The sequence below is a fragment of the Pristiophorus japonicus genome, chromosome 16, assembly GCF_044704955.1.
Source record: "Pristiophorus japonicus isolate sPriJap1 chromosome 16, sPriJap1.hap1, whole genome shotgun sequence".
Classification (NCBI taxonomy): domain Eukaryota; kingdom Metazoa; phylum Chordata; class Chondrichthyes; family Pristiophoridae; genus Pristiophorus; species Pristiophorus japonicus.
This window is the reverse complement of record NC_091992.1, coordinates 69,442,637-69,468,874: the sequence shown is the minus strand read 5'-3', so window position 1 is coordinate 69,468,874 and position 26,238 is coordinate 69,442,637. Positions and strand designations below refer to the sequence as shown.

The following is a 26,238-nucleotide window of genomic DNA, read 5'->3' as shown; positions in this document are numbered from 1 at the left end:
GTAGCTCTCTTTTCTCTATTTCTTTTTAAGTAGATTTTAAACTAGATAAGTCTAACTAGAGGGATGGCAGTGCAGCTCAGCCCCGTGGAGTGCACATCCTGCGGCATGTGGGAAGTCCTGGACACTTCGGGTAGCCTAGACAACCATGTGTGCAGAAGGTGTCTCCAGCTTCAACTGCTCGAGCTCCGCGTTTCAGAGCTGGAACAGCAGGTGGAGTCAATAAGGTGCACCCGCGAGACTGAGAACTACGTGGATAGCACGTTTCAGGAGGTGGTCACCCCGCATCTTAAAGGCAGCAGGTGGAGGGGAAGTGGGTGACCATAGTAAGTGTGCTAGGCAGGTAGCGCAGGAGTCCCCTCGTGAGTCCATCTTGCTTTCAAACCAATATTCACTTCTGAGTATCGGTAAGGACGATGGAGCCTCTGGGGAGTGCAGCCAGAGCCAATTCCAAGGCACCACGGGTGGCTCAGCTGCACAGGGGAGAGGGATGAAGAACAAAAGAGCCCTAGTGATAGGGGATTCTATAGTTAGGGGAACAGGAAGGCGTTTCTGCGGCCGCAGACGTGACTCCCGAATGGTTTTGTGCCTCCCTGGTGCCAGGGTCAAGGGTCACAGAACAGATGCAGGGCATCCTGGGGGAGGTGGGGGGGGGGGCGGAAACAGCTAGAGGTCGTGGTCCATATCGGGACCAACGACTCATAGGTAACATGAGGGATGAGGTCCTACAGGAAAAATTTAGGGAGCTAGGAAGAAAATTAAAGGGTAGGACCTCAAAGGTAGTAATCTCCGGGTTACTACCGGTGCCACGTGCTAATGAGTGTAAGAATAGAAGGATAGAGAGGATGAACACGTGGCTGGAAAATTGGTGTAGGGGGGAGGGCTTTAAATTCTTGAGGCATTGGGACCGCTTCTGGGGGAGATGGGACCTGTACAAACCGGACGGGTTGCACCTCAACAGCGCCGGGACCAATATCCTGGCGGGGAGTTTTGCTAGTGCTGTTGGGGAGAGTTTAAACTAGCTTGGCAGGGGAATGGGAACCTGAGAACGAATTCAAAAGGGAAGGAAGTAAAGCAGAAATTGGATAGCAAGAATCTAGAAAGCGAATCTGTAAGACAGAGGAAACAGGGTTTAGTAAGTAGTAAGCAAGGAGGTCTTCCTGTGCTGAATGGTATATACTTTAATGCAAGGAGTATAGTGACTAAGGCGGATGAGCTAAGAGCACAGGTAGACACTTGGGAGTATGACATTATAGCCATTTCAGAAACATGGATGAAAGAGGGGCAGGTTTGGCAGATCAATATTCCTGGCTACAGGATTTTTAGACAAGATAGAGAGGGGGGTAAAAAAAGGAGGGGGAGGGGGTTGCGGTACTGATTAAAGAAACTATTACAGCAATGAGGAGGGATATGTTAGAGGGGTCATCAAATGAGGCCATATGGGTCGAATTGAAAAATAAAAAAGGGGCGATCACACTGCTGGGCATGTATTATAGACCCCCAAATAGTGGGAGGGAGAGAGAGGAGCAAATATGTAGGCAAATTGCTGTGAAGTCTAAAAACCATAGGGTAGTAATAGTTGGGTATTTTAACTATCCAAATATTGATTGGGACAAATTTAGTGTGAAGGGTATAGAGGGTGCGGAATTCTTGAGATGCATTCAAGAGAACTTTTTTTAGTCAGTATGTACCAAGCCCAACACGAGAGGGGGCGGTCTTGGATTTAGTTTTGGGGAATGAAGCTGGGCAGGTTGAAGGGGTATTAGTGGGAGAGCACTTGGGTGCCAGTGACCATAATTCAGTCAGGTTCAAGTTGGTTATGGATAAGGACAAGAATAGGCCTCGAATAAAAGTTCCGAATTGGGGAAAAGCTAATTTTGCTAAGTTAAGGAGTGATTTGACCAGTGGACTGGAAACAACAACTTGTGGGTAAATCAGTGTCGGAACAGTGGGAGGCATTCAAGGAGGCGATCCGGAAGGCTCAGGCCAAACATGTGCCCTTAAAGAAAAAGGCTGGGAAAAATAATTCTCGAGCCCCCTGGATATCTAGGGACTTACAGGGGAGGATTAAGTAAAAAAGGTACGCTTATGTCATATCAACAGCTAAATACTTTAGAATCTATGGAGGAATACAGAAAGAGGCAAAATTAAAAAGGATATTAGGAATGCTAAGAGAGAGCACGAGAAATTCTTGGCAGTAAAATTAAGGAAAACTCTAAGATGTTCTATAAATATATTAAGAGTAAGAGGGTAACTAAAGAAAGGGTAGGGCCTAGTAGAGACCATGAGGGTAATCTTTGTGTGGAGGCAGAAGATGTTGGTAGGGTTCTTAATGAATATTTTGCATCTGTTTTCACAAAGGAAAGAGGTAATGCAGATACTGCTATCGAGGAGGAGTGTGATATTCTGGATGAAATAAATATAGAGAGAGAGGAAGTATTAAGCAGTTTAGCAGCTTTGAAAGTAGATAAGTTCCCAGGCCCGGATGAAATACATTCCAGGCTGTTGAGCGAAGTAAAAGAGGAAATAGCAGAGGCCTTGACCATCATTTTCCAGTCCTCTTTGGATCTGGGCATGGTGCCGGAGGATTGGAGGACTGCTAATGTGGTACCCTTGTTTAAGAAGTGAAACAGGGATCGGCCGAGTAATTACAGGCCTGTTAGCCTAACGTCAGTGGTGGGAAAATTATTGGAAAAAAATCCTGAAAGACAGGATAAATCTGCATTTGGATAGGCAAGGATTAATTAGAGACAGTCAGCACGGATTTGTTAAGGGAAGATCGTGTTTGACTAATCTGATTGAATTTTTTGAGGAGGTAACCAGGAGGGTCGATGAAGGTAGTGCGTACGATGTTGTATATATGGACTTTAGCAAGGCTTTTGATAAGGTCCCACATGGTAGACTGGTCATGAAGGTTAAAGCCCATGGGATCCAGGGCAAAGTGGCAAGTTGGATCCAAAATTGGCTTGGAGGTAGGAAGCAAAGGGTAATGAAGGGACTAAAGGCCAATAAAGCCCCAGGGCCTGATAGTCTGCATTCCAGACTACTTAAGGAAGTGGCCCTAGAAATAGTAGATGCATTGGTGGTCATTTTCCAACATTCCATGGACTCTGGATCAGTTCCTATGGATTGGAGGGTAGCTAATATAACCCCACTTTTTAAAAAAGGAGAGAGAAAACAGGGAATTATAGACCGGTTAGCCTGATATCGTTGGTGGCGGAAATGCTGGAATCAATTATTAAAGATATAATATCAGCGCATCTGGAAATCAGTGACAGGATCGGTCCAAGTCGGCATGGATTTATGAAAGGGAAAGCATGCTTGACAAATCTTCGAGTTTTTTGAGGATGTAACTGGTAGAGTTGACAAAGGAGAACCAGTGGATGTGGTGTATTTAGACTTTCAAAAGGCTTTTGACAAGGTCCCACACAGAAGATTGGTGTGCAAAATTAAGGCACATGGTATTGTGGGTAATGTTTTGACGTGGATAGAGAACTGGTTGGCAGACAGGAAGCAAAGAGTGGAAATAAACGGGTCCTTTTCAGAATGGCAGGTAGTGACTAGTGGGGTGCCGCAGGGTTCAGTGCTGGGACCCCAGCTATTTACAATATACATTAATGATTTAGACGAAGGAATTGAATGTAATATCTCCAAGTTTGTAGATGACACGAAACTGGGTGGCAGTGTGAGCTGTGAGGAGGATGCTAGGAGGCTGCAGGGGGAGGGGACTTGGACAGGTTAGGTGAATGGGCAAATGCATGGCAGATGCAGTATAATGTGGATAAGTGTGAGGTTATCCACTTTGGTGGCAAAAACAGGAAGGCAGATAATCTGAATGATGACAGATTAGTAAAAGGGGAGGTGCAACGAGATCTGGGTGTCATGGTACATCAGTCATTGAAGGTAGGCATGCAGGTAGTAAAGAAAGCAAATGGCATGCTGACCTTCATAGCGAGGGGATTTGAGTATAGGAGCAGCGAGGTCTTACTGCAGTTGTACAGGGCCTTGGTGAGACCACACCTTGAGTATTGTGTGCAGTTTTGGTCTCCTAATATAAGGAAGGACGTTCTTGCTATTGAGGGAGTGCAGCGAAGATTCACCAGACTGATTCCCGGGATGGCAGGACTGACATATGAAAAATGACTGGATCGACTAGGCTTATATTCACTGGAATTTAGAAGAATGAGAGGGGATCTCATAGAAGCATATAAAATTCTGATGGGATTGGACAGGTTAGATGCAGGAAGAATGTTCCCGATGTTGGGGAAGTCCAGAACCAGGGGTCACAGTCTAAGGATATGGGGCAAGCCATTTAGGACCGAGATGAGGAGAAACTTCTTCACTCAGAGAATTGTGAACCTGTGGAATTCCCTACCACAGAAAGTTGTTGAGGCCAGTTTGTTAGATATATTCAAGAGGGAGTTAGATGTGGCCCTTACGGCTAAAGGGATTAAGGGGTATGGAGAGAAAGCAGGAATGGGGTTCTGAAGTTGCATGATCAGCCATGATCATATTGAATGGTGGTGCAGGCTCAAAGGGCCGAATGGCCTACTCCTGCACCTATTTTCTATGTTTCTATGATGGATGTTTTTATGACTGGAAGGATGTTTCCAGTGGGGTTCCGCAGGGCTCAGTATTGGGTCCCTTGCTTTTTGTGGTATAGATCAACGATTTAGATTTGAATATAGAGAGTATGATCAAGAAGTTTGCAGACGACACTAAAATTGGCTGTGTGGTTGATAATGAAGAGGAGAGTCATGGGCTGCAGGAGGATATCAATCTACTGGTCAGGTGGGCAGAGCAGTGGCAAATGGGATTTAATTCAGAGAAGTGTGAGGTGATGCACTTTAGGAGAGCTAATAAGGAAAGGGTATACACATTAAGCGGTAGGCCACTTAATAGTGTAGATGAACAAAGGGACCTTGGAGTGCTTGTCCACAGATCCCTGAAAGTAGCAGGCCAGGTGGATAAGGTGGTTAAGAAGGCATTCGGAATGCTTGTCTTTATTGGCCGAGGCATAGAATATCAGAGCAGGGAGGTTATGATTAAATTGTATAATACTTTGGTAAGGCCACAGCTGGAGTACTGCGTGCAGTTCTTGTCGCCGTAGTATAGGAAGGACGTGATTGCACTCGAGAGGGTGCAGAGGAGATTTACTAGGATGCTCCCTAGAATGGAGAATCTTCATTATGAGAACAGATTGGATAGGCTGGGATTGTTCTCATTGGAACAGAGGAGGTTGAGAGGAGATCTCATTGAGGTGTACAAAATATTGAGGGGCCTGGACATAGTGGATATTAAGGGCCTATTTCCATTGGTGAAGGGGGTCTATTACGAGGGGGCATAGTTTTAAGTTGGTTGGTGGAAGGTTTAGAGGGAATTTAAGGTGGGGGGGGGGGGCTTCTTTATACAGAGGGTTGTGGGGATCTGGAACTCGCTGCCTGGAAGAGTGGTGGATGCAGAAACTCTCACCACTTTTAAAAGATGGTTGGATGGGCACTTAAAGTGCAGTAACCTGCAGGGTTACGGACCTAGAGCTGGTAATTGGGATTAGACCGGATGACCTTTTGTTGGGCGGCGCAGATATAATGGTAAATACAGCAGGGAATAAAATACGGCCAGGGTGATCTCCTGGACTAGTTTTGATCGTCTGGATGGGTCGGAGAGGAATTTTCCTAGATTTTTGCTCCCTAAATTGGCCTGGGTTTTTAATCTGGTTTTTGCCTCTCCCAGGAGATCACATGGCTCCAGTTGGGGTGGTGTGTAGAATGTTTCAGTATAAGGGGTGTCGCAGTTGTGTGAGGCGGACTGGTTGGGCTGGGTGCTCTTTGCCTTTCCGTCATTGTTCACAGGTTTATATGTAACCTTTAGGGCTGCTGACCAAGGGCCGTGCGGCTCTTTGTCGGCCGGTGCGGACACGATGGGCCGAAATGGCCTCCTTCTGCGCTGTATGTTTCTTCTACTTGGACTTAAATGTTGGGAGTATGATTACAAAGTTTGCAGGTTGTGTGATTGATAACGAAGAAGAAAGATGCAGACTGCAGGAAGATATCAATGTACTGGTCAAGTGGGCAGGACAGCGGCAAATGGAATTCAATCCGGACAATTGTGAGGTAATGCATTTGGGGAGGTCTAACAAGGCAAGGGAATACACATTAAATGGTACGACACTGAAAAGTGTAGAGGAACAAAGGGACCTTGGAGTGCAAGTCCACAGATCCCTGAAGGTAGCAGACCAGGTAGATAAGGTAATTAAGAAGGCATACGGAATGCTTGCCTTTATAAGTCGAGGCAGGTATACAAGAGCAAGGAGGTTATGTTTGAACTGTATAAAACACTGGTTAGGCCGCAGCTGGAGTACTGCGTGCAGTTCTGGTCACCACATTACAGGAAAGATGTGATTGCACTGGAAAGGGTGCAGAGGAGATTTACAAGAATGTTGCCTGGACTGGAGAATTTTGGCTATGAGGAAAGATTGGATAGGCGGGGTCTGTTTTCTTTAGAACAGAGGAGGCTGAGGGAAGACCTGATTGAGGTGTATAAAATTATGAGGGGCCTGGACAGAGTGGATAGGAAGGACCTATTTCCCTTGGCAGAGGGGTTAACAATCAGGGGGCATTGATTTAAAGTAATTGGGAGGAGGTTTAGAGGAGATATGAGGGGAAATTTCTTCCCCCAGAGGGTGGTGGGGGTCTGGAACTCACTGCCTGAAAGGGTGGTAGAGGCAGAAACCCTCACCATTTAAAAGATACTTGGATATGCACCTGAAGTGCCGTAACCTACAGGGCTATGGGACCAAGAGCTGGAAAGTGGGATTAGGCTGGATAGCTCGAGGTCGACCAACATGGACACGATGGGCCGAATGGCCTCCTTCCGTGCTGTAAATTTCTAAGATTCTATGATTCTAATTTTATATATTTCATTCTTCTAAACTCCACAGAATATTGGCCCATTCTAATCATCTAACCTCAGACGGCTCCCTCATCCCAGGAATCAAACTAGTGAACCTTTGTTGCACTCCCTCAAAGGCAAGTATATCCTTCCTGAGGTAAGGAGACCAAAACTGTGCACAGTACTCCAGGTGTGGTCTCATCAAAACTCCATATAATTGCAGAAAAACTCCAAACACTTGCAATGGCCTAGGGGGAGTGTTTGCTAGTGCTGTTGGGGAGGAGTTAAACTAACATGGCAGTGGGATGGGAACCTATGCAGGGAGACAGAGGGAAATAAAATGGAGGCAGAAGCAAAAGATAGAAAGGTGATGAGTAAAAGTGGAGGGCAGAGTGTGTTAAAAAGACAAGCCTGAAGGCTCTGTGCCTCAATGCGAAGAGTATTCGAAATAAGGTGGATGAATTAACTGCGCAGACAGCAGTTAACGGATATGATGTAATTGGCATCACGGAGACATGGCTCCAGGGTGACCAAGGCTGGGAACTCAACTTCCAGGGGTATTCAACATTTAGGAAGGATAGGCAGAGAGGAAAAGGAGGCGGGGTGGCGTTACTGGTTAAAGAGGAAATGAATGCAATAGTAAGGAGGGACATTAGCCTGGACGATGTAGAATCGGTATGGGTGGAGCTGCGGAATACCAAAGGGCAGAAACACTAGTGGGAGTTGAGTACAGACCACCAAACAGTAGTAGTGAGGTTGGGGACAGCATCAAACAAGAAATAAGGGATGTGTGCAATAAAGGTACAGCAATTATCATGGGCGATTTTAATCTACATATTGATTGGGCTAACCAAACTGGTAGCAATGCGGTGGAGGAGGATTTCCTGGAGTGTATTATGGATGGTTTTCCAGACCAATATGTCGAGGGACCAACTAGAGAGCTGGCCATCCTAGACTGGGTGATGTGTAATGAGAAGGGACTAATTAGCAATCTTGTTGTGCGAGGCCTCTTGGGGAAGAGTGACCATAATATGGTCGAATTCTTCGTTAAGATGGAGAGTGACAGTTAATTCGGAAACTAGGGTCCTGAACTTAAGGAAAGGTAACTTCAATGGTATGAGGCGTGAATTGGCTAGAATAGACTGGCAGAGGATACTGAAAGGGTTGTCGGTGGATAAGCAATGACAAACATTTAAAGATCACATGGATGAACTTCAGCAATTGTACATCCCTGTCTGGAGTAAAAATAAAACGGTGAAGGTGGCTCAACTGTGGCTAACAAGGGAAATTAAGGATAGTGTTAAAACCAAGGAAGAGGCATCTAAATTGGCCAGAAAAAGCAACAAACCTGAGGACTGGGAGAAATTTAGAATTCACCAGAGGAGGACTAAGGGTTTAATTAAGAAGGGGAATATAGAGTATGAGAGGAAGCTGGCCAGGAACATAAAAACTGACGCAAAAGTTTCTATAAATACGTGAAGAGGAAAAGATTAGTGAAGACAAACGTAGGTCCCTTGCAGTCGGATTCTGGTGAATTTAAAATGGGGAACAAAGAAATGGCAGAGCAATTGAACAAATACTTCGGTTCTGACTTCACGACGGAAGACACAAATAACCTTCCGAATGTACTAGGGGACAGTGGGTATAGTGAGGAGGAGGAACTGAAGGATATCCTTATTAGGCGGGAAATTGTGTTCGGGAAATTGATGGGATTGAAGGCCGATAAATCCCCGGGGCCTGATAGTCTACATCCCAGAGTAGTTAAGGAAGTGGCCCTAGAAATAGTGGATGCATTGGTGATCATTTTCCAACAGTCTATCGACTCTGGATCAGTTCCTATGGACTGGAGGGTAGCTAATGTAACACCACTTTTTAAAAAGGGAGGGAGAGAGAAAACAGGTAATTATAGACCGGTTAGCCTGACATCAGTAGTGGGGAAAATGTTGGAATCAATAATTAAGGCTGAAATAGCAGCGCATTTGGAAAGCAGTGACAGGATCGGTCCAAGTCAGCATGGATTTATGAAAGGGAAATCATGCTTGACGAATCTTCTGGAATTGTTTAAGGATGTAACTAGCAGAGTGGACAAGGGAGAACCAGTGGATGTGGTGTATTTGGACTTTCAAAAGGCTTTTGACAAGGTCCCGCACAAGAGATTGGTGTGCAAAATCAAAGCGCATGGTATTGGGGGTAATGTACTGACGTGGATAGAGAACTGGTTGGCAGACAGGAAGCAGAGAGTCGGGATAAACGGCTGCTTTTCAGAATGGCAGGCAGTGACTAGTGGAGTGCCGCAGGGCTCCTGACTGGGACCCCAGCTCTTTACAATGTACATTAACGATTTAAATTAAGGAATTGAGTGTAATATCTCCAAGTTTACAGATGACAGTAAACTGGGTGGCGGTGTGAGCTGTGAGGAGGACGCTAAGAGGCTGTAGGGTGACTTGGACAGGTTAGGTGAGTGGGCAAATGCATGGCAGATGCAGTATAATGTGGATAAATGTGAGGTCATCCACTTTGGGGGCAAAAACACAAAGGCAGAATATTATCTGAATGGAGGCAGATTAGGAAAAGGGGAGGTGCAACGAGACCTGGGTGTCATGGTTCATCAGTCATTGAAAGTTAGCATGCAGGTACAGCAGGCGGTGAAGAAGGCAAATGGTATGTTGGCCTTCATAGCTAGGGGATTTGAGTATAGGAGCAGGGTCTTACTGCAGTTGTACAGGGCCTTAGTGAGGCCTGACCTGGAATATTGTGTTCATTTTGGTCTCCTAATCCAAGGAAGTGTGGAAATGTATTTTTATCTAAGCTGATACCATACGGTATTTATGTGCCCTTTGCAATATATATATATCAAAATGGAGTCCTGGCCCTTCCAGAACTTTCTGCATTTTAGCAGTCAGCTTGCATAAACAGCTAAACCTGGTTTGAGATGGCTGATGGCCATCAGACAGCTAGGAGACAAATCATGCTGAGACAAGTACCCCCCCATGGGGCTCTCCTATTGTCTACACTACAGGAGTTCCATGTCACCCCACCCTTATCTTCTAGCCATTATCTCTTGCAGAGACCTCATCCATTTGATGCAAACAGATAAACTGACCAGGAAATTGAACTATCCTGACACAATACAAGACAGGTGATAGCCCATTACCTATGACTCATGGAGTAATGGCCAGCTGGCCAACTGATAACCCTGACAAAAGGAAATATCTGGATACCATGTCAGGACCAGGATATAGTAATTAACTCTTTATCTGTATTCACTGACTGTGAGACAGAGCAATACACAGGGAGAGGCCATAACTTGGGTTTTACCGTATAAATATCTTGTGAAACTGTACCATTTCGGAGGTGTTCACTTAGCCCTTGACTGAGTGTAACCTGCCCCTTGCTAGCAAGCGAATTAAAGAAACTTCTGCCGGAGCTGTAAGTGTCGGAGTCATTCTTTTCGGAGGTCGAGATTTCGACAGTTACTTCTTGGAGGTTCCACCGAGATGCATACTCTCTGTCCTGTGAGTAAAACGGATACAGGCATAGTGCCTCTCCAGTGAAAGGCTTCAGTGGCCAAACAAGGTGAGCCTTTTGCTCACAAGAGGTTTCTTCACTGTTGAATCGCATATGTAATCTGTTGTCCACAGGGGAGGTACTGCAATCTACAAGACTCGGCATTTAAAAGCTAAAGGTATTTTTTATAAGCATTTCTTTCTCAGCTCGCCAGCAGAAGAGAACAGGTTCTGGAAAAATCTCGAAACAGCCCGGGGAAGGTTTCAGTAGGTAAGGGAGCGCTAGTCGATCGAAAAGGGTTCCAGGTTCTTATGTGATAAGATTTTTATTGTTTTTAATTCGGAAGGGGTTCTTAAGTGATAGGAGTAGAAAAAAAAAAGGAAAGCGCTAATCGATCGAAGGTTCTTATGTGATAAGATTTTTATTGTTTTTAATTCGGAAGGGGTTCTTATGTGATGAGTACAGGAAAAAAAAAGAAAGCGCAATCAATCAAAGAGTTTGGGTATGGAACCATAAGTTTTATCAGTTTTTTATTAGGATAAGTTAAGGACGCGGTCTGTAGTGGCGTACAACGCAGACTGAGAATTTGTTTAGATAAGGTGTAAGGTTATGATTTGTGTACTCGCAGGAATATTGTTTGTTGTCCTTGTATTACTGTGTGCGCAATACCTTTGTGAGAGATTGCCATTAGAGAAACGGGAAGAGTCACTAGGGAAAATTGTGATTCGGAAAAAAAAACACAAGGATTGATTAAGAAAAGAAACGGTAACTGATTGATCAACTACGGTTGGTTCGTGCCAACGTATCTCACACACCCAGACTGAGCCCGAATTAAGAGCCTTTTCAGGCCATGTAACGGCTAGGAGAAGTGGGCGTAGAGAACTCGGTTGGCCGAAAGGATTGTGAGATCAGAAACTGTGGAAAATCTTAATCATCCAGAATGGGTGCCGGAGCAAGTTAAAATACCACAAAAGGCACACCAGCCTATGTCATGCTCCAGAATTGTGGTCAGTCTTCAATTGACCAAAGAAACAAAAACCGGTAAAGTGGACTAAGGGTGAAAACAGGCCATTTCCACCCGATGGTTCATTTAATTTAGAGAGAACAACATGTCTAGAGGAGTGTCTTATAAACAGAGATCCAGGTAGAAGAAAAAAAAAGGAAAGTAATAGAAAAGGGTTCCGATTCTTCAAGCCCATGTAAAATTAACAGAGGAAGTAAATCAAATGTAAAAAAAAAGAGAACCTGATAGTGACTTATGGATTAAAAAAAAAATAAAGCTAGCAAAAAAAAAACTTTATTGAATGGAGAGAGACTTTTGTGAATGTCTTGTCTTTGAATGAGAGTGCTTCTGTGTTTCTTCCTTGTGTCTGGAAACCTGTTTGGAAAGGTTGTGGAGCTGCCTGTTTGTTTTAGCTCCACCCACTTTTTCAAACAAAGTGAAGTTTTTTAACCCTTCATAGTGTTGTCCTGCATGTGGGAAGTTTAAGACATTTTAAGTCAGAAGCGCAGGTGTGGATTTATTCGGATGAGAAGTTACGGAGCTAGGAAATGCACAAAGGATAGGTTTGTTGAGATATGGTTCCGGTGGTTAAAAGTTGTAATGACTTTTTAAAAAAAAAGCCTTTGTGGGTCTCTCGAGGTGCAGGCTGGGGGAGTACACTCTCATTGTCCTTGGTGTAAAATCTTGGTACAAAAGCTTCTAGCTCAGTAAGAGGATTTTTTTTAGATAAAGAGTGGCAGTACAATATTTGAATTGGGATTTTGAGATATTTCAGGTGATCTCCTTGATCAACATTTTGGGTATATTGGAAAAATCTTGGGTTTGGAAGCCTTTTAATAAGATTAGAAAACAAGTACTTTACATTCTGTGATCTGTGAATCACTATAAGCATAAATGAGAAGTCCGTGTAACACACAGATTCGTCCAGTTCAGAAGCCCACACAAATGGAGGTGTGTCCATGACCTACGAGCTGTGAAGGAATCTACTATATTCTCACAATGCTTAAAGGATGTGGAATGAAGTATCCCGGAATGCTTTCCAGAGTCTTAAGCAGTCCCTCACTTCAGCACCCGCCTTGGGATTACCAGATTACACTAAGCTATTCAACTTATTTGTGCATCACAAGTCGGGTTTTGCACAATCTGTTTTGACTCAGTTACATGGGGACAGGCAGCGACCGGTAGCATATTTCAGTACCCAACTAGACCCAGTGGCACGCGGACTACCAGGATCTCTTCCTTCGTTGGCAGCAGCTTATTATGCTATGCATCAGGCTCAGACAATAACTCTAAATCATCAGACCATTTTATATATCCCACACTCTGTCGAGATTTTACTTACTAAATGTGCCACCCAACACCTAACCTCCGCAAGAACCACTAAATACGAGGTCGAACTGTTATCAAATCCGAACCTTATCAAAAGATGCACTACCTTAAATCCAGCCACCCTACTCTCCACGGAAGACGACGGCGAACCCCATTCATGTGAAATGGTAACCGAATTAGTGACTAAACCACGTATCAATCTAACAGATGTACCAATGTGTAACCCTGATTTAGTGTACTATGTTGACGGATCAGCCCTACGAAATGATAGGGGCCAACCTAGAGCGGCTTATGCAATTGTAACTCAGTTTAATGTTGTCGAAACAGCCTCTCTTCCAGACTCCTTTTCAGCCCAACAAGCCGAATTGTTTGCGTTAACTCGAGCATGTATTCTGGCTGAAGGACACACAGTTAATATATACACTGACTCCAGGTATGCTTTTGGGGTATCACATAACTATAGACAAATTTGGAAGATTCGCGGGTACCTGACTTCTTCAGGAACCCCTATCAAAAATGCAGAACAAGTGGAAAATCTTCTGCGAGCCATTCAATGCCCCTTGAAACTTGCCATTATCAAATGCCAAGCACATACAGGCCAGTCGAATGAGGTGGCACTTGGGAATGCCAGAGCTGATAATGCAGCTAAGTCAGCAGCTCTGTCAAAAGGGGGAATGCAGGTGTCATTGTTCCCACTAAGGAAAAATAATTGCTCAGACCCACCACCCACTATTAATGACGTGCTGGCCTTTCAGACACAGGCCAGTACGGAGGAGGTGGTGACCTGGACGAAGGATCAATGTTATAAAAATCCAGAAGGAATATGGGTTCACCATGACGGCCGCGTGGTGGCCCCCAGATCCTTACTTCCATGGATTGCCCGATGTATTCATACATTCACACATGCAGGCAAAGGGGGATTGGCAGATTATATTTTGGCAACTTGGTATGCACCAGGTATTTCGGCAATTGCAAAACAAATCTGTGAAAATTGTGTTACCTGTCAGACAATGAATTCGGGTAAGACGGAAAAAGTAGAATCTGCCTCCCACCCAAATCCAGTCGGGCCTTTTGTACATTTACAAATGGATTTTATTGAATTACCTATGTGTATGGGATTCAAGTATGTATTAGTTATTGTTGATGTGTTCTCTAGATGGATTGAAGCCTTTCCATGTAAAAAGGCCGATGCCACTACTGTTGCTAAATGTTTGTTAAAAGAAATTGTACCGCGCTTCGGAATCCCTGCTAAGCTTTCTAGTGATAACGGGTCACATTTCACGGGAACTGTTATAAGAGAAATGTGTAAAGCTTTGCAGATTAATCAATGTTTTCATTGCAGTTATCATCCACAATCAGCTGGACTTGTTGAAAGATATAATGGAATGCTTAAAAATAAGCTGGCAAAACTATGCAATGACACTGGACTGAAATGGACAGAACTGCTGCCCTTAGCTTTGATGGTAATGCGATCTGCAACCAACAGAACAACAGGCCTGTCACCGCATGAGATAGTTATGGGACGTCCCCAACGACTACCTTTTACAGCACCATTTACTGCAAAACAGATGGACATCCACAAAATGGAGGAAAATATGTTGAATTATTGTATTGCACTAACCAAATGTATTTCCAGCTTTCATTCACAGGTAAAGGAAGCCCAAGTCAAGCCAGCGGAAGGGAAGTGTCATAACCTGGAGCCAGGGGAATTCGTTTACATCAAGATTTTTAAAAGAAAAAGCAGTCTACAGCCAAGATTCGAAGGACCATACCAGGTCTTGCTGGCGACCAATACTGCAATCAAGGTAAAGGAAAGACCAACATGGATCCACGCATCCCATTGCAAACGGGCACCTGACCAGGAGGAAGGGAAGAAGGAACCAGAGGAACAGAAAAAGGAAGACTGAATAAGGAACTGTATGGACTATGGGGACTGATGATGCTGGGCTTGACAGGGTTTTACTTCACATTATTGATTACACCAGGGGTACAGACCCGCCACCGAAGGGAATTGCACGTAAACGTATTTATGGCACTGAGTCATAAGTATGCTCAAGAAAGAAACTTGTCGAGTTGTTGGATATGTTCCCATCTACTTGTCCACTCCGAAGGGGGTATTCCCCTGAAATCTGTCCCCTTTAACGAATCAGAAATGGTAGAATGGTTGACAGTGCCAAATAGGACAAACCTAACTAAGGGGCCAGAAACGAAGGAGCAAACAGAATGGAGGTCGGCAGGGTATAAACTTACAGCCTTCCAGGGATGATACCAGCCCAATTATGATAATAACCATCAGCCTCCCTTCCTAAGCATTACTCCCAGAATAGGAAATCCTGAAGGTATAATATGCCTAGTGAGTAATGAGACTAAAGGACCAGAAATGGGACGCAGCAAGTGTTCCCAAATGATTAAATGGCAAGCCACAACTAATCACACTGAGAGAAAGATAGCAACCGTTGGCTGGACAACGGTCCATAACAAAGCCCCAGGTGAAGGGTGGGAAGGTGAGACCACTTGAGTAGGGATAGTGCGAAAGGACCAGGAGCTGACGCCCTATAATTGCACCTACTTTATTTGTGGCCATAAAGCCTACCCATGGTTAGCTGCCAACTGGACAGGGTCCTGTTACTTAGGATATGTGGTACCCCTTATCAGATCAGTAAAGACTCTAAGGGAGGCCTATGGAAGTCACAGATTTAAACGGGATTTGACGTGGCTAAACGGAATATTCAAGGTAATGGTGCCACCCTATGGAATAGCATCAACCGAATGGCAGTTACGGGAACTGGCTAATTTAGTTGAATCAGTAGCCAACGCAACTTCCCAAGCCTTTGAAGGGATAAATGACGAAATGGTAGCTATTCGAACAGTTGCTCTCCAAAATCGTATGGCCTTAGATTATCTCCTAGCCAAGGAGGGAGGAACATGCGCATTAATAGGTGAAGAATGCTGTACACATATCCCAGATAAATCAGAAGATATCGGCAGTCTAGCTGAAAACATCAGGAAAAAGGTAATAGAGTATAAACAGACAGTTGGCCAGGACGGTATCACCTTGTGGGGTTGGGCATCAGGATGGTTGGGAGCCCTGGGGAAATCTGTGGTACAGGGTTTGATCATATTCCTGCTGATAGTCTTCGCTCTGTATCTATTATTTGTCGTCGTTAAGTGTTGCTGTGCCAGGGTGGGAGAAACTATGTTACCTACCGAGACCACGGCTAGAGTTATGGTAGCAACAACTGCTGAAGGCTCTTGTGTGGAAATGGAAATGGAGAGACTGTACAAGATCAGAATGGATTAAGTTGACCTTGTGAAGGACAAAATGGGGGAATGTGGAAATGTATTTTTATCTAAGCTGATACCATACGGTATTTGTGTGCCCGTTGCAATATATATATATATCAAAATGGAGTCCTGGCCCTTCCAGAACTTTCTGCATTTTAGCAGTCAGCTTGCATAAACAGCTAAACCTGGTTTGAGATGGCTGATGGCCATCAGACAGCTAGGAGACAAGTCATGCTGAGACAAGTACCCCCCCCATGGGGCTCTCCTATTGTCTACACTACAGAAGTTCCATGTCACCCCACCCTTATCTTCTAGCCATTATCTCTTGCAGAGACCTCATCCATTTGATGCAAACAGATAAACTGACCAGGAAATTGAACTATCCTGACACAATACAAGACAGGTGATAGCCCATTACCTATGACTCATGGAGTAATGGCCAGCTGGCCAACTGATAACCCTGACAAAAGGAAATATCTGGATACCATGTCAGGACCAGGATATAGTAATTAACTCTTTATCTGTATTCACTGACTGCGAGACAGAGCAATACACAGGGAGAGGCCATAACTTGGGTTTTACTGTATAAATATCTTGTGAAACTGTACCATTTCGGAGGTGTTCACTTAGCCCTTGACTGAGTGTAACCTGCCCCTTGCGAGCAAGCGAATTAAAGAAACTTCTGCCGGAGCTGTAAGTGTCGGAGTCATTCTTTTCGGAGGTCGAGATTTCGACAGAAGGACGTTTTTGCTTTTGAGGGAGTGCAGCGAAGGTTCACCAGACTGATTCCAGGGATGGCTGGACTGACATATGAGGAGAGACTGGATCAACTGGGCCTTTATACAGTGGAGTTTAGAAGGATGAGAGGGGATCTCATAGAAACGTATAAGATTCTGACGGGACTAGACAGGTTAGATGCAGGAAGAATGTTCCCGATGTTGGGGAAGTCCAGAACCAGGGGACATAGTCTTAGGATAAGAGGTAAGCCATTTAGGACTGAGATGAGGAGAAACTTCATCACTCAGAGTTGTTAACCTGTGGAATTCCCTGCCGCAGAGAGTTGTTGATGCCAGTTCATTGGATATATTCAAGAGGGAGTTAGATATGGCCCTGACGGCTAAGGGGATGAAGGGGTATGGAGAGAAAGCAGGAAAGGGTACTGAGGGAATGATCAGTCATGATCTTATTGAATGGTGGTGCAGGCTCAAAGGGCCGAATGGCCTACTCCTGCACCTATTTTCTATGTTTCTATAAAACCATATTGACTCTGCCTGTGTTGTGATTTTCAAGGTGCCTTGTTACTACGTTCCTAATAATAGATTCTAGCATTTTCCCATCTACTGATATCAGGCTAGCTGGTCTATCGTTCCCTGTTTTCTCTCTCATTCATTTCTTGAACAGCAGGGTTACATTTGCTACCTTCCAATCCACCGGGGCAGTTCTAAAATCTATGGAATTGATGATGATCAAAACCAATTTTCTCTGCAGCCATCAGGTCCACGGGATTTGTCAGCTTTTAGTCACACTAATTTCTCCAGTACTTTTTCTTTACTAATATTAACTGCTTTAAGTTCCTCACTCTCATTAGATTCTTGGTTCCCCACTATTCCCAGTGTGCTTTTTGTGTCTTCTACTGTGAAGATACAAAATATTTGTTTAAAGGCTCTGCCATTTCCTTATTCCCGATTATAATTTCTCCTGTCTCTGCTTCCACGGGACCCACATTGACTTCCGCTAGTCTCTTCCTTTTTACATACTTGTAAAGCTCTTACAATCTGTTTTATATTTCTTGCTCGTTTACTCTTGTTCTATTTTCTTTTCTCCCTTGATCAATTTCTTGCTGCGACAAATTACATTTTCGAGAATGAGTGATAGAATTTTGTTAGGTGAGCGTATCAAGGGATATAGTGCAAAGGCAGGAAAATGGAGTTGCGATGCAGATCAGCAATGATGTAATTAAATGGTGGAGCAAGCTTGAGGGGCTGAATGGCCTCCGTCTGTTCCTATAATGTATTTGGTCTGTACACCATACACACATGCGATAGACCAGACCAGCACCATGATAAAAAGGGGGCAATGATTCATGTGCTCACTCACGCCTGTACAGATGAGGGAGCTTTTTCTTACCATAATTCTCGATCTCCTCGGGCATATCATAGTTAATAACATGCTGAATATTTGGGAAGTCCAAGCCTTTCGACGCGACATCAGTTGCCACAAGTACGTCCTTCTTCCCCTCTCGGAACGCCTCAATGGCCTTAGTTCGCTCCTCCTGGTCTGGGAACAACCACAATAAGTACAAATCATTTCAAACTGCTCAACCTGTGGTGTTGGGATCAGCTCACACCCAAACATCAATCTTCAGTAGTCCAATCCTCCCACTCAAAACAGACTTCTTTCATTGAAGGTGAAAATAAATAAAACCCAGAGTTTTTCTGAGCTGACGTTTGTGATGGGTAGATGATCGGAGGCTGGTCAGAAGAGCATCAGAATAGACCAGTCAGAGTTAACAAAGGCAACAGGATGAGGGTTTCAGCAGCAGATGCGATGAGGCAGGGGTTAGGGTTAGGGTTAGGGTTAGGGTTAACGTACGATATTACAGAGGTGGCAGTCGGCAATCATGGGGATGGAGATGATATGGGGTCAGAAGCTCAGCTCAGGGTCAAATTGAACGCCAAGGCTGCAAACAGACTGGTTCAGGCCCAGACAATGGCCAGGAAGAAGGATGGAGTCAGTCGTGAGGGAATGGAGTCTGCGGTGGGGACCGAAGACAATTGCTTCAGTCTTCATTGTCACATCAAACACACTACTTATAATATACTCGCACCTATAACATGCACACACTCACTATTTTACACACTATCTGTAATATAATGATACGTTTTCCATCGCAAACACATTTGTCGCCGACTCCCCAGAGAGACATGTAAACGGGGTTTGCAATAATCTTCCTCCGACAGTACAGTGAACTATCGGGAGAACCCCCAGGAAATTCCCAACCATCATCTATAACATACTACCGTTGTCTATAATCTAAACATGCAATTTCTATAACATACTAACATTACCTATAATTTAAAAGCAATATCTAAAACATACAGCAGATATCTATTATAGAAACAATATCTATAACATATTCCCGTTATCTATAAATATAAACACAAAATCTAAAACATAGTTGTTATCTATAATTTACACTCGCACTTATATTTAAGTATTTCAGGGTTGCGGAATCTCCTTTATTTGAGCAGGATGTCAGCATCGGCTGATCCTCCCCTCTCCTGAAGGTGCTGCTGGGTACAAACTATGAGCATCAGCGCTCTCCACACCCTTCCTAAAACACCCTGTTCGGATGTGAGGACAGACGGAGCGTGTTGGAGCTTACCTTTCCCTCCGTGTATGGCCACGGCCTCCACACCCTTCAATAGCAGGTATTCATGGATCGCATCCACATCAGCTTTCTTCTCCGCAAATATCAGCACCTGAAAGGTACATCAAGGCCGGCCTTTAGACAGCAATGGTGTACTGACGTTCTCAGCCCCGAGGAGCCCATGCTCTCTGATAGAGAATTCAAACAGGCTACATGCATTTCAGCCACATTGCGTTAAGTCATCAATCAACTTGACATTTTCGGACCTTGGGTAGTGAGCCAATTAAAACATTAAAAGAATATTGATTGAGCCAATAAGGTCAAAGAAGGTGCATTCTTTTCTGTAAATTGAACCCGGTATAAAATACAGCCATTTTGACCATGTGTCTCAGTAAGACAAAGAAACTGGCAATCAGCCCAGCAGTTTGTTGCTCTCTGCCAAGATTAAAAAGTTAAAACTACCATCGGAGTTCGTATTTCATTGGAAATTAAGAGATCTAACAATTTTGGCGCTGCGAACAGGATCGCTGAGGAAAGAAACATCGGACCTATATATTGAGGTAAGGACTCCTCTTTTTAAAAAAAGTCCTCGGTCAAAAGTCTAAATTCGCCTCTCCTTCTACGCGATTCCGAAAGCCTCCGGTTTGCGAACCCTCCGGTTGGTAGTCGGCTCGAGGTCCCATAGACGTCTAAACTTCGGCGGTGTGTTAGTTAAGTAATCACCGACCTATTGATCGGCTAGAAAGCTTACGACTCGAGACCCCAGTAAAGAACTCAGTATAATTGCAGCAGGAGATAAGAACAACGAATTGCCTACAACTGTTAAAGGTGGGCAGGCACCACCTGAAGTTTCGCTAGATTTAATTCTCGAACAGTTGAAAGAATACATAGAGCAACAATTCAACTTATCTAAAACTTGTATTAAGATCGAATAAAAGTACGGAACCTCCAAAGGACAATGGTCCTTGGATGAGATTAAAAGGGTCTGGAGAAAAACGACCCGTATGAAAAATAAAGAGCGAACTAGATGGTCCCTAGCGGTTATGAGACAGATTCGAAACCGGAATGAAATTATAATGCGTTCCCAACATGATCAAGGACTGACCAGTACAAATGATCAATTGCAAGCAGTTTGTGCACAGCTGCGACAGAAAAAGCTTGAACTTGAAAAGCTGGAAGCGGAAGTTAAAGATCTTAAAGGTGAAATTAAAGAATGGAAAAAATCATTAGGTCAAGAGACAGTAATAGGAAAAGGAAAATGTATTGATCAATTCCCAGGGTACCCATGTTTGGATAAATTAAGAGCGCAAACCCGAAGACACGACCGAGGAATAGATACGGTTTCTGAATCCTCCGACAATACAGTGTCGGAGGATGATGAAGAATTAGGGGTGCGCTTTACTCCGTTTAAAAAAAGACGAGTTGTAGTCAAATCAGAAAAGACTGCGGATGAGGGCGGAACCAAAAAAACAAAGAGAAGGGTGTATGCAGAATACTTAGTTCATGTTCCGGCAGGCCCAGAGAAAATTGATGAATGGTTCAAGGAATTGCCCAATCCAAAGAAAGGGGGAGTAAAAACGTGGGACCAATTGGACCGCTTAAGAAATATATATCAACTTCATCCCTGGGACGGAGTGCAAATTTTGACCATAATGGTGCCAAAAACACAGGGAAGAAAATTGCACGACAAGGTAGATGAAGCTTTGGGGCAGGATGAGCAAGAAGTGGATGCAGGATGGGAGGCGATTAAACACTGGCTGCAAGCCTTCAGTCCAGCCAAGACAGACTGGGGAAAAATTGCAGCCTGCCAACAGAAAGGAACAGAGGAGGTCCTGGAGTATGACGAGCGGTTTAGATGTACGTGGCTAGAACATTCGGGTATGAATAATACGGATGAGGAAATGGATGAACAAGCGTTTGGACCCCTGAAAGCAGCTTTCGTGGCAGGTCTAAAGCCAGAACTGTCCAAAATGCTTAAGGTAGTGTTACCGGACTGGGAAGGTAGAGGAACTACCTTTGCAGCATTGGTGGATCGATGTAACCAATTAGATCGGGATATGGGAGCTAAAGTCCGAGCTGTACAGGCTATGGGATGAAAATCCCAGGATTCCGATACAGTCATTAGGAAAATTACCTGGAAAATGTCATTATTGTGGGAAAGAAGGTCACTGGGCCAAGACGTGCAGGGCAAAACAGAAAGGTCGTGGCTGGGGAAGAGGACGCAGCCAGGGATACAATTCAGCCAACAAGCCAGGCTTGTCACAAGATAACGACCTCATAGCAGCATTGGACGTTCTAATCCAAATAGATTCATCGTTGCATTTCGAGGATGGTCGGGTGACATGGGCAGGTACTGCAGGAGCGGCGAGGTCGGGGCAAAGGAGCGGCGAGAGATTGCAGAGGGACGTAATCGGGGCCCAGGAGAGGTGTGAGTTCGGGGCCAGAAGAGATGAGGGCCCAGGGGCAGTACAGGCCAGCCCACACTGCGATGTGTGTGCGCACTCGGTCCGTGCAGCAGAGCAGGTCTCCAGTCGTCTTGGGTAATCCTTGCCACTGGACCAAGACCTAGCTTTGTCCAGCCCGTGTGGTGGCTGGTGTGCAACGGTCACCCCACGTTAAAAAAGTCCAAGCATAATATTTCACCCTTCAAGATTTAGCTCGGGATCTGGAATATTAGGTCCTTCATTGAAACACCTGTGAACTTTCGAGGGACTGCCTATGATGATATGGATTTTAACATATGGATATGGATGATAAGGCCCAACAATGCAACCGGTCACGAAAGTAAAAGCCCATGGGATCCAGGGCCAAGTGGCAAGTTGGATCTAAAATTGGCTCAGAGGCAGGAAGCAAAGGGTAATGGTTGACGGGTGTTTTTGTGACTGGAAGGATGTTTCCAGTGGGGTTCCGCAGGGCTCAGTACTGGGTCCCTTGCTTTTTGTGGCATATATCAATGATTTAGACTTGAATGCAGGGGGCATGATTAAGAAGTTTGCAGGTTATACTAAAATCGGCTGTGTGGTTGACGATGAAGAAGAAAGCTGCGGACTGCAGGAAGATATCGATGAACTGGTCAGGTGGGCAGAACAGTGGCAAATGGCATTCAATCCGGAGAAGTGTGAGGTAATGCATTTGGGAAGGGCTAACAAGGCAAGGGAATATACATTAAATGGTAGGACACTGAGAAGTGTAGAGGAACAAAGGGACCATGGAGTGCATGTCCACAGATCCCTGAAGCTGGCAGGCCAGGTAGATAAGGTGGTTAAGAAGGCATACGGAATACTTGCCTTTATTAGTCAAGGAATGGAATACATGAACAGAGAGGTTATGCTAGAACTGTATAAAACACTAGTTAGGCCACAGCTAGAGTACTGCGTGCAGTTCTGGTCACCACATTACAGGAAAGATGTGATTGCACCAGAGAGGGTACAGAGGAGATTTATGAGGATGTTGCCTGCACTGGAGAATTTTAGCTATTAGGAAAGATTGGATCGGCTGGGTTTTTGTTTTCTTTGGAACAGAGAAGGCTGAGGGGAGACCTTATTAAGGTGTATAAAATAATGAGGGGCCTAGATAGAGTGGATAGGAAGGACCTAGTTCCCTTAGCAGAACGGTCAACAACCAGGGGGCATAGATTTAAAGTAATTAGTAGGAGGTTTAGAGGGGATTTGAGGGGAAATTTCTTCACGCAGAGGGTGGTGGGGGTCTGGAACTCACTGCCTGAAAGGGTGGTAGAGGCAGAAACCCTCACCACATTTAAAAAGTACTTGCATGTGCACCTGAAGTGCCGTAACCTACAGGGCTACGGACCGAGAGCTGGAAAGTGGGATTAGGCTGGATAGCCTCTTGTTGGCTGGCGGGACACTGTGGGCCGAAATGGCCTCCTTCCGTGCTGTAAATTTCTATGATTCTATGACACTCGGGTTGTATTCCCTGGAATTTTGAAGTTTAAGGGGTGAGTTGCTCGAAGTTTTAAAGATATTAAGGGAAACAAATAGGGTAGATAGAGAAACAATTTCCCAGGTTTGGGCAATGTACGATTGGGGGCATAGTCTAAAAATTAGAGCTAAGCCTTTCAGGAGTGAAGTTAGGAAACATTTCGATATGCAAAAGGTGGTAGAAGATGCTAGATTATGAGTTAATTTTAAATCTGAGATTCATAGATTAAGGCATATGAGGCAAAGGCAGATATATGGAGTTAGGTCACAGATAGGCCATGATCTGACTGAATGACGGAACAGGCTCGAGGGGCTAAATAGCCTACACCCGCTCCTATGTTCCGGAAGCTCGCGTGCACACACACACGCTTACGCACAAGCAAAAATACACGCATTTACACCCACACGCACAGAAAAACACATGCACGCACACGAACAAAAACAAACTCAGGCACACACACAACAGCAAACATACCCAAACACGCACGGGCATGCAAACGTGCACGCAAACACACCCGGGCGGGCGCACGCGCCCACGCACACAGGCCCGCGCCCACGCACACAGGGCATTTTATAGCACCTTTAAAGTAGTAAAACATCCCAAGGCAATTTACAGGAGTGTTATGGAAACAGAATGTGGCCCCAAGCCACATTAGGAGATATTAGGGTAGGTGATCAAAAGCTTGGTCTAAGAGATAGGTTTTAAGGAGTGACTTAATAGAGAGGGAGGTAGAGAGTGGAGGTGGAGAGGTTCAGGGAAGAAATTCCAGAGCTTTGGGCATAGGCAACTGAAGGTACAGCTACCAACAAGGCACAGTTACCGATCACAGCCTTGTCAGCAGTGCAAGACACTCTCCACTAGGAGAGGAAGGGAGCATTGCCCTCAAACAGCTGTCGGTGACCCCCATGTGCAGCTTTCACAGCCATGGTGTGAACCATGGAACAGGGACTCTGCCCCTTGAAAATCTACTACGCATATTTGAATATGTCCTAGAATATATAATTACAATTGTATACATCTCTAGTTCGACACCATGGTGTTCAGTTCTGGGCACCACAGGTCAGGAAGGAGTCACTGGTTTTGGAGAGGGAGCAGGGCAGATTCACCAGAACAGTACTGGGGCTAAAAAGTTCAATTATAAGGACAGGTTGCATAGACTAGGCTGGTAGTTCCTATAATAAAGATGATTAAGGGGTGAACAAATTGAACTGTTTAAGATAATTTAAGGGTTTGATAGGGTAGATAGAAACTAGTTTCTCCGGTGGATGAGTCCAGAACAAGGGAGCTTAACGTTAAGATTAGAGCCAGGCCGTTCAGGGGTGATGTCAGGAACACTTCTCCACACAAAGGGTGCTGGGAATGTGGAACACCCAGCTACAAAAAGCTGTTGAGGCCAACTTAAAATTTCAAAACTGAGTGATAGATTTTCATTAGGCAAGGGTATTGAGAAATATGTAAACAAGGCAGGTAAATGGTTAAGATACAGATCAGCCATGATCCCGACTCTGGGGTCTGAATGGCCAGCTCCTGTTTTTAATTGTCGGCAGCAGGTACTTCTAGTACAGGTACAGCACGGGGTTAGATACAGAGTAAAGCTCCCTCTACACTGTCCCATCAAACACTCCCAGGGCAGGTACAGGAGGTTAGATACAGAGTAAAGCTCCCTCTACAATGTCCCATCAAACACTCCCAGGGCAGGTACAGCATGGGGTTAGATACAGAGTAAAGCTCTTTCTACACTGTCCCATCAAACACTCCCAGGGCAGGTACAGGAGGTTAGATACAGAGTAAAGCTCCCTCTACAATGTCCCATCAAACACTCCCAGGGCAGGTACAGCACGGGGTTAGATACAGAGTAAAGCTCCCTCTACACTGCCCCATCAAACACTCCCAGGGCAGGTACAGCACGGTTTAGATACAGAGTAAAGCTCCCTCTACACTGCCCCATCAAACACTCCCAGGGCAGGTACAGCACGGTTTAGATACAGAGTAAAGCTCCCTCTACACTGTCCCATCAAACACTCCCAGGGCAGGTACAGCACGGGGTTAGATACAGAGTAAAGCTCCCTCTACACTGTCCCATCAAACACTCCCAGGGCAGGTACAGCACGGTTTAGATACAGAGTAAAGCTCCCTCTACACTGTCCCATCAAACACTCCCAGGGCAGGTACTGGAGAAGTGACCGCCGTAAGCGCGTGATCAGAATGAGCACCACCGCTCTCCCTCACCTGCAAAATAAATCCCCCGAAATTCACCAAAACAAATCGATCCCCCAGAGCTGTTTCTGTGGGTGCACCTTCCGATTGCGTGCGGCCCGGTAGTATGGCAGCCCTTCAAGGGGAGGGCCCACTGCTGTAGCAGCCACGTATTTGTTTTTGCCGGCCGATTTCCGGATCGGAAGTTCGGTCGGGCCGCCAACTGGCAGCCTGGCACCCCCTCTTGGGTACCAGGCCGCTGGCCCGGCCCAAACCCTCCCTCGTGGACGAAGATCTACAATGACAGATTCTCTCCCCTTTAACGGAAGGGAGAGAGCATGGTGATGCACACGCGCTGTGACATCACCACTGCTCCAGCGCTGATTGACCGCGGCCGAGTCTCTGCCCCTCAGCCTGCCTTCCTGTCAATCTCCCGCCTCCACTATCAGCAACTTCTGGTGGGATGTGGGAAAAATTTAAAAGTCCTGAAAATCGATCATCTGGCTGCCTCATGGATCCCAATGGTAAAACCTCTCAGGTGCACCAGGTTTCTGGCATACATGAAAAAGGATGGATGCCGCAGGCTTGAGGAAATGTCCATAAGGGGGAGGGAGGGGGAAAGAGAGTCAACCATATACTCTTTTACACTCTCCTGTGACAGCCCCCACACCATACAAAAGACTCTGGGTACTGTGCAGTAATCACCAGCAGTCACTGGCTG

General features: G+C 45.1%; 1 protein-coding gene across 1 annotated transcript in view; it reads right to left on the bottom strand.

The window, feature by feature from the left end:
- Positions 1-26,238, bottom strand: part of ddx41 (DEAD-box helicase 41) — a 95,103-nt gene that overhangs the window by 11,127 nt on the left and 57,738 nt on the right. Inside the window, exons 13-14 of the mRNA XM_070857414.1 lie at positions 19,398-19,494; positions 18,140-18,289 (exon numbers count right to left, since the gene is read on the bottom strand). Of these exons, the coding sequence (XP_070713515.1) occupies positions 18,140-18,289; positions 19,398-19,494 (247 nt within the window). The remainder of the gene's footprint in view (positions 1-18,139; positions 18,290-19,397; positions 19,495-26,238) is intronic.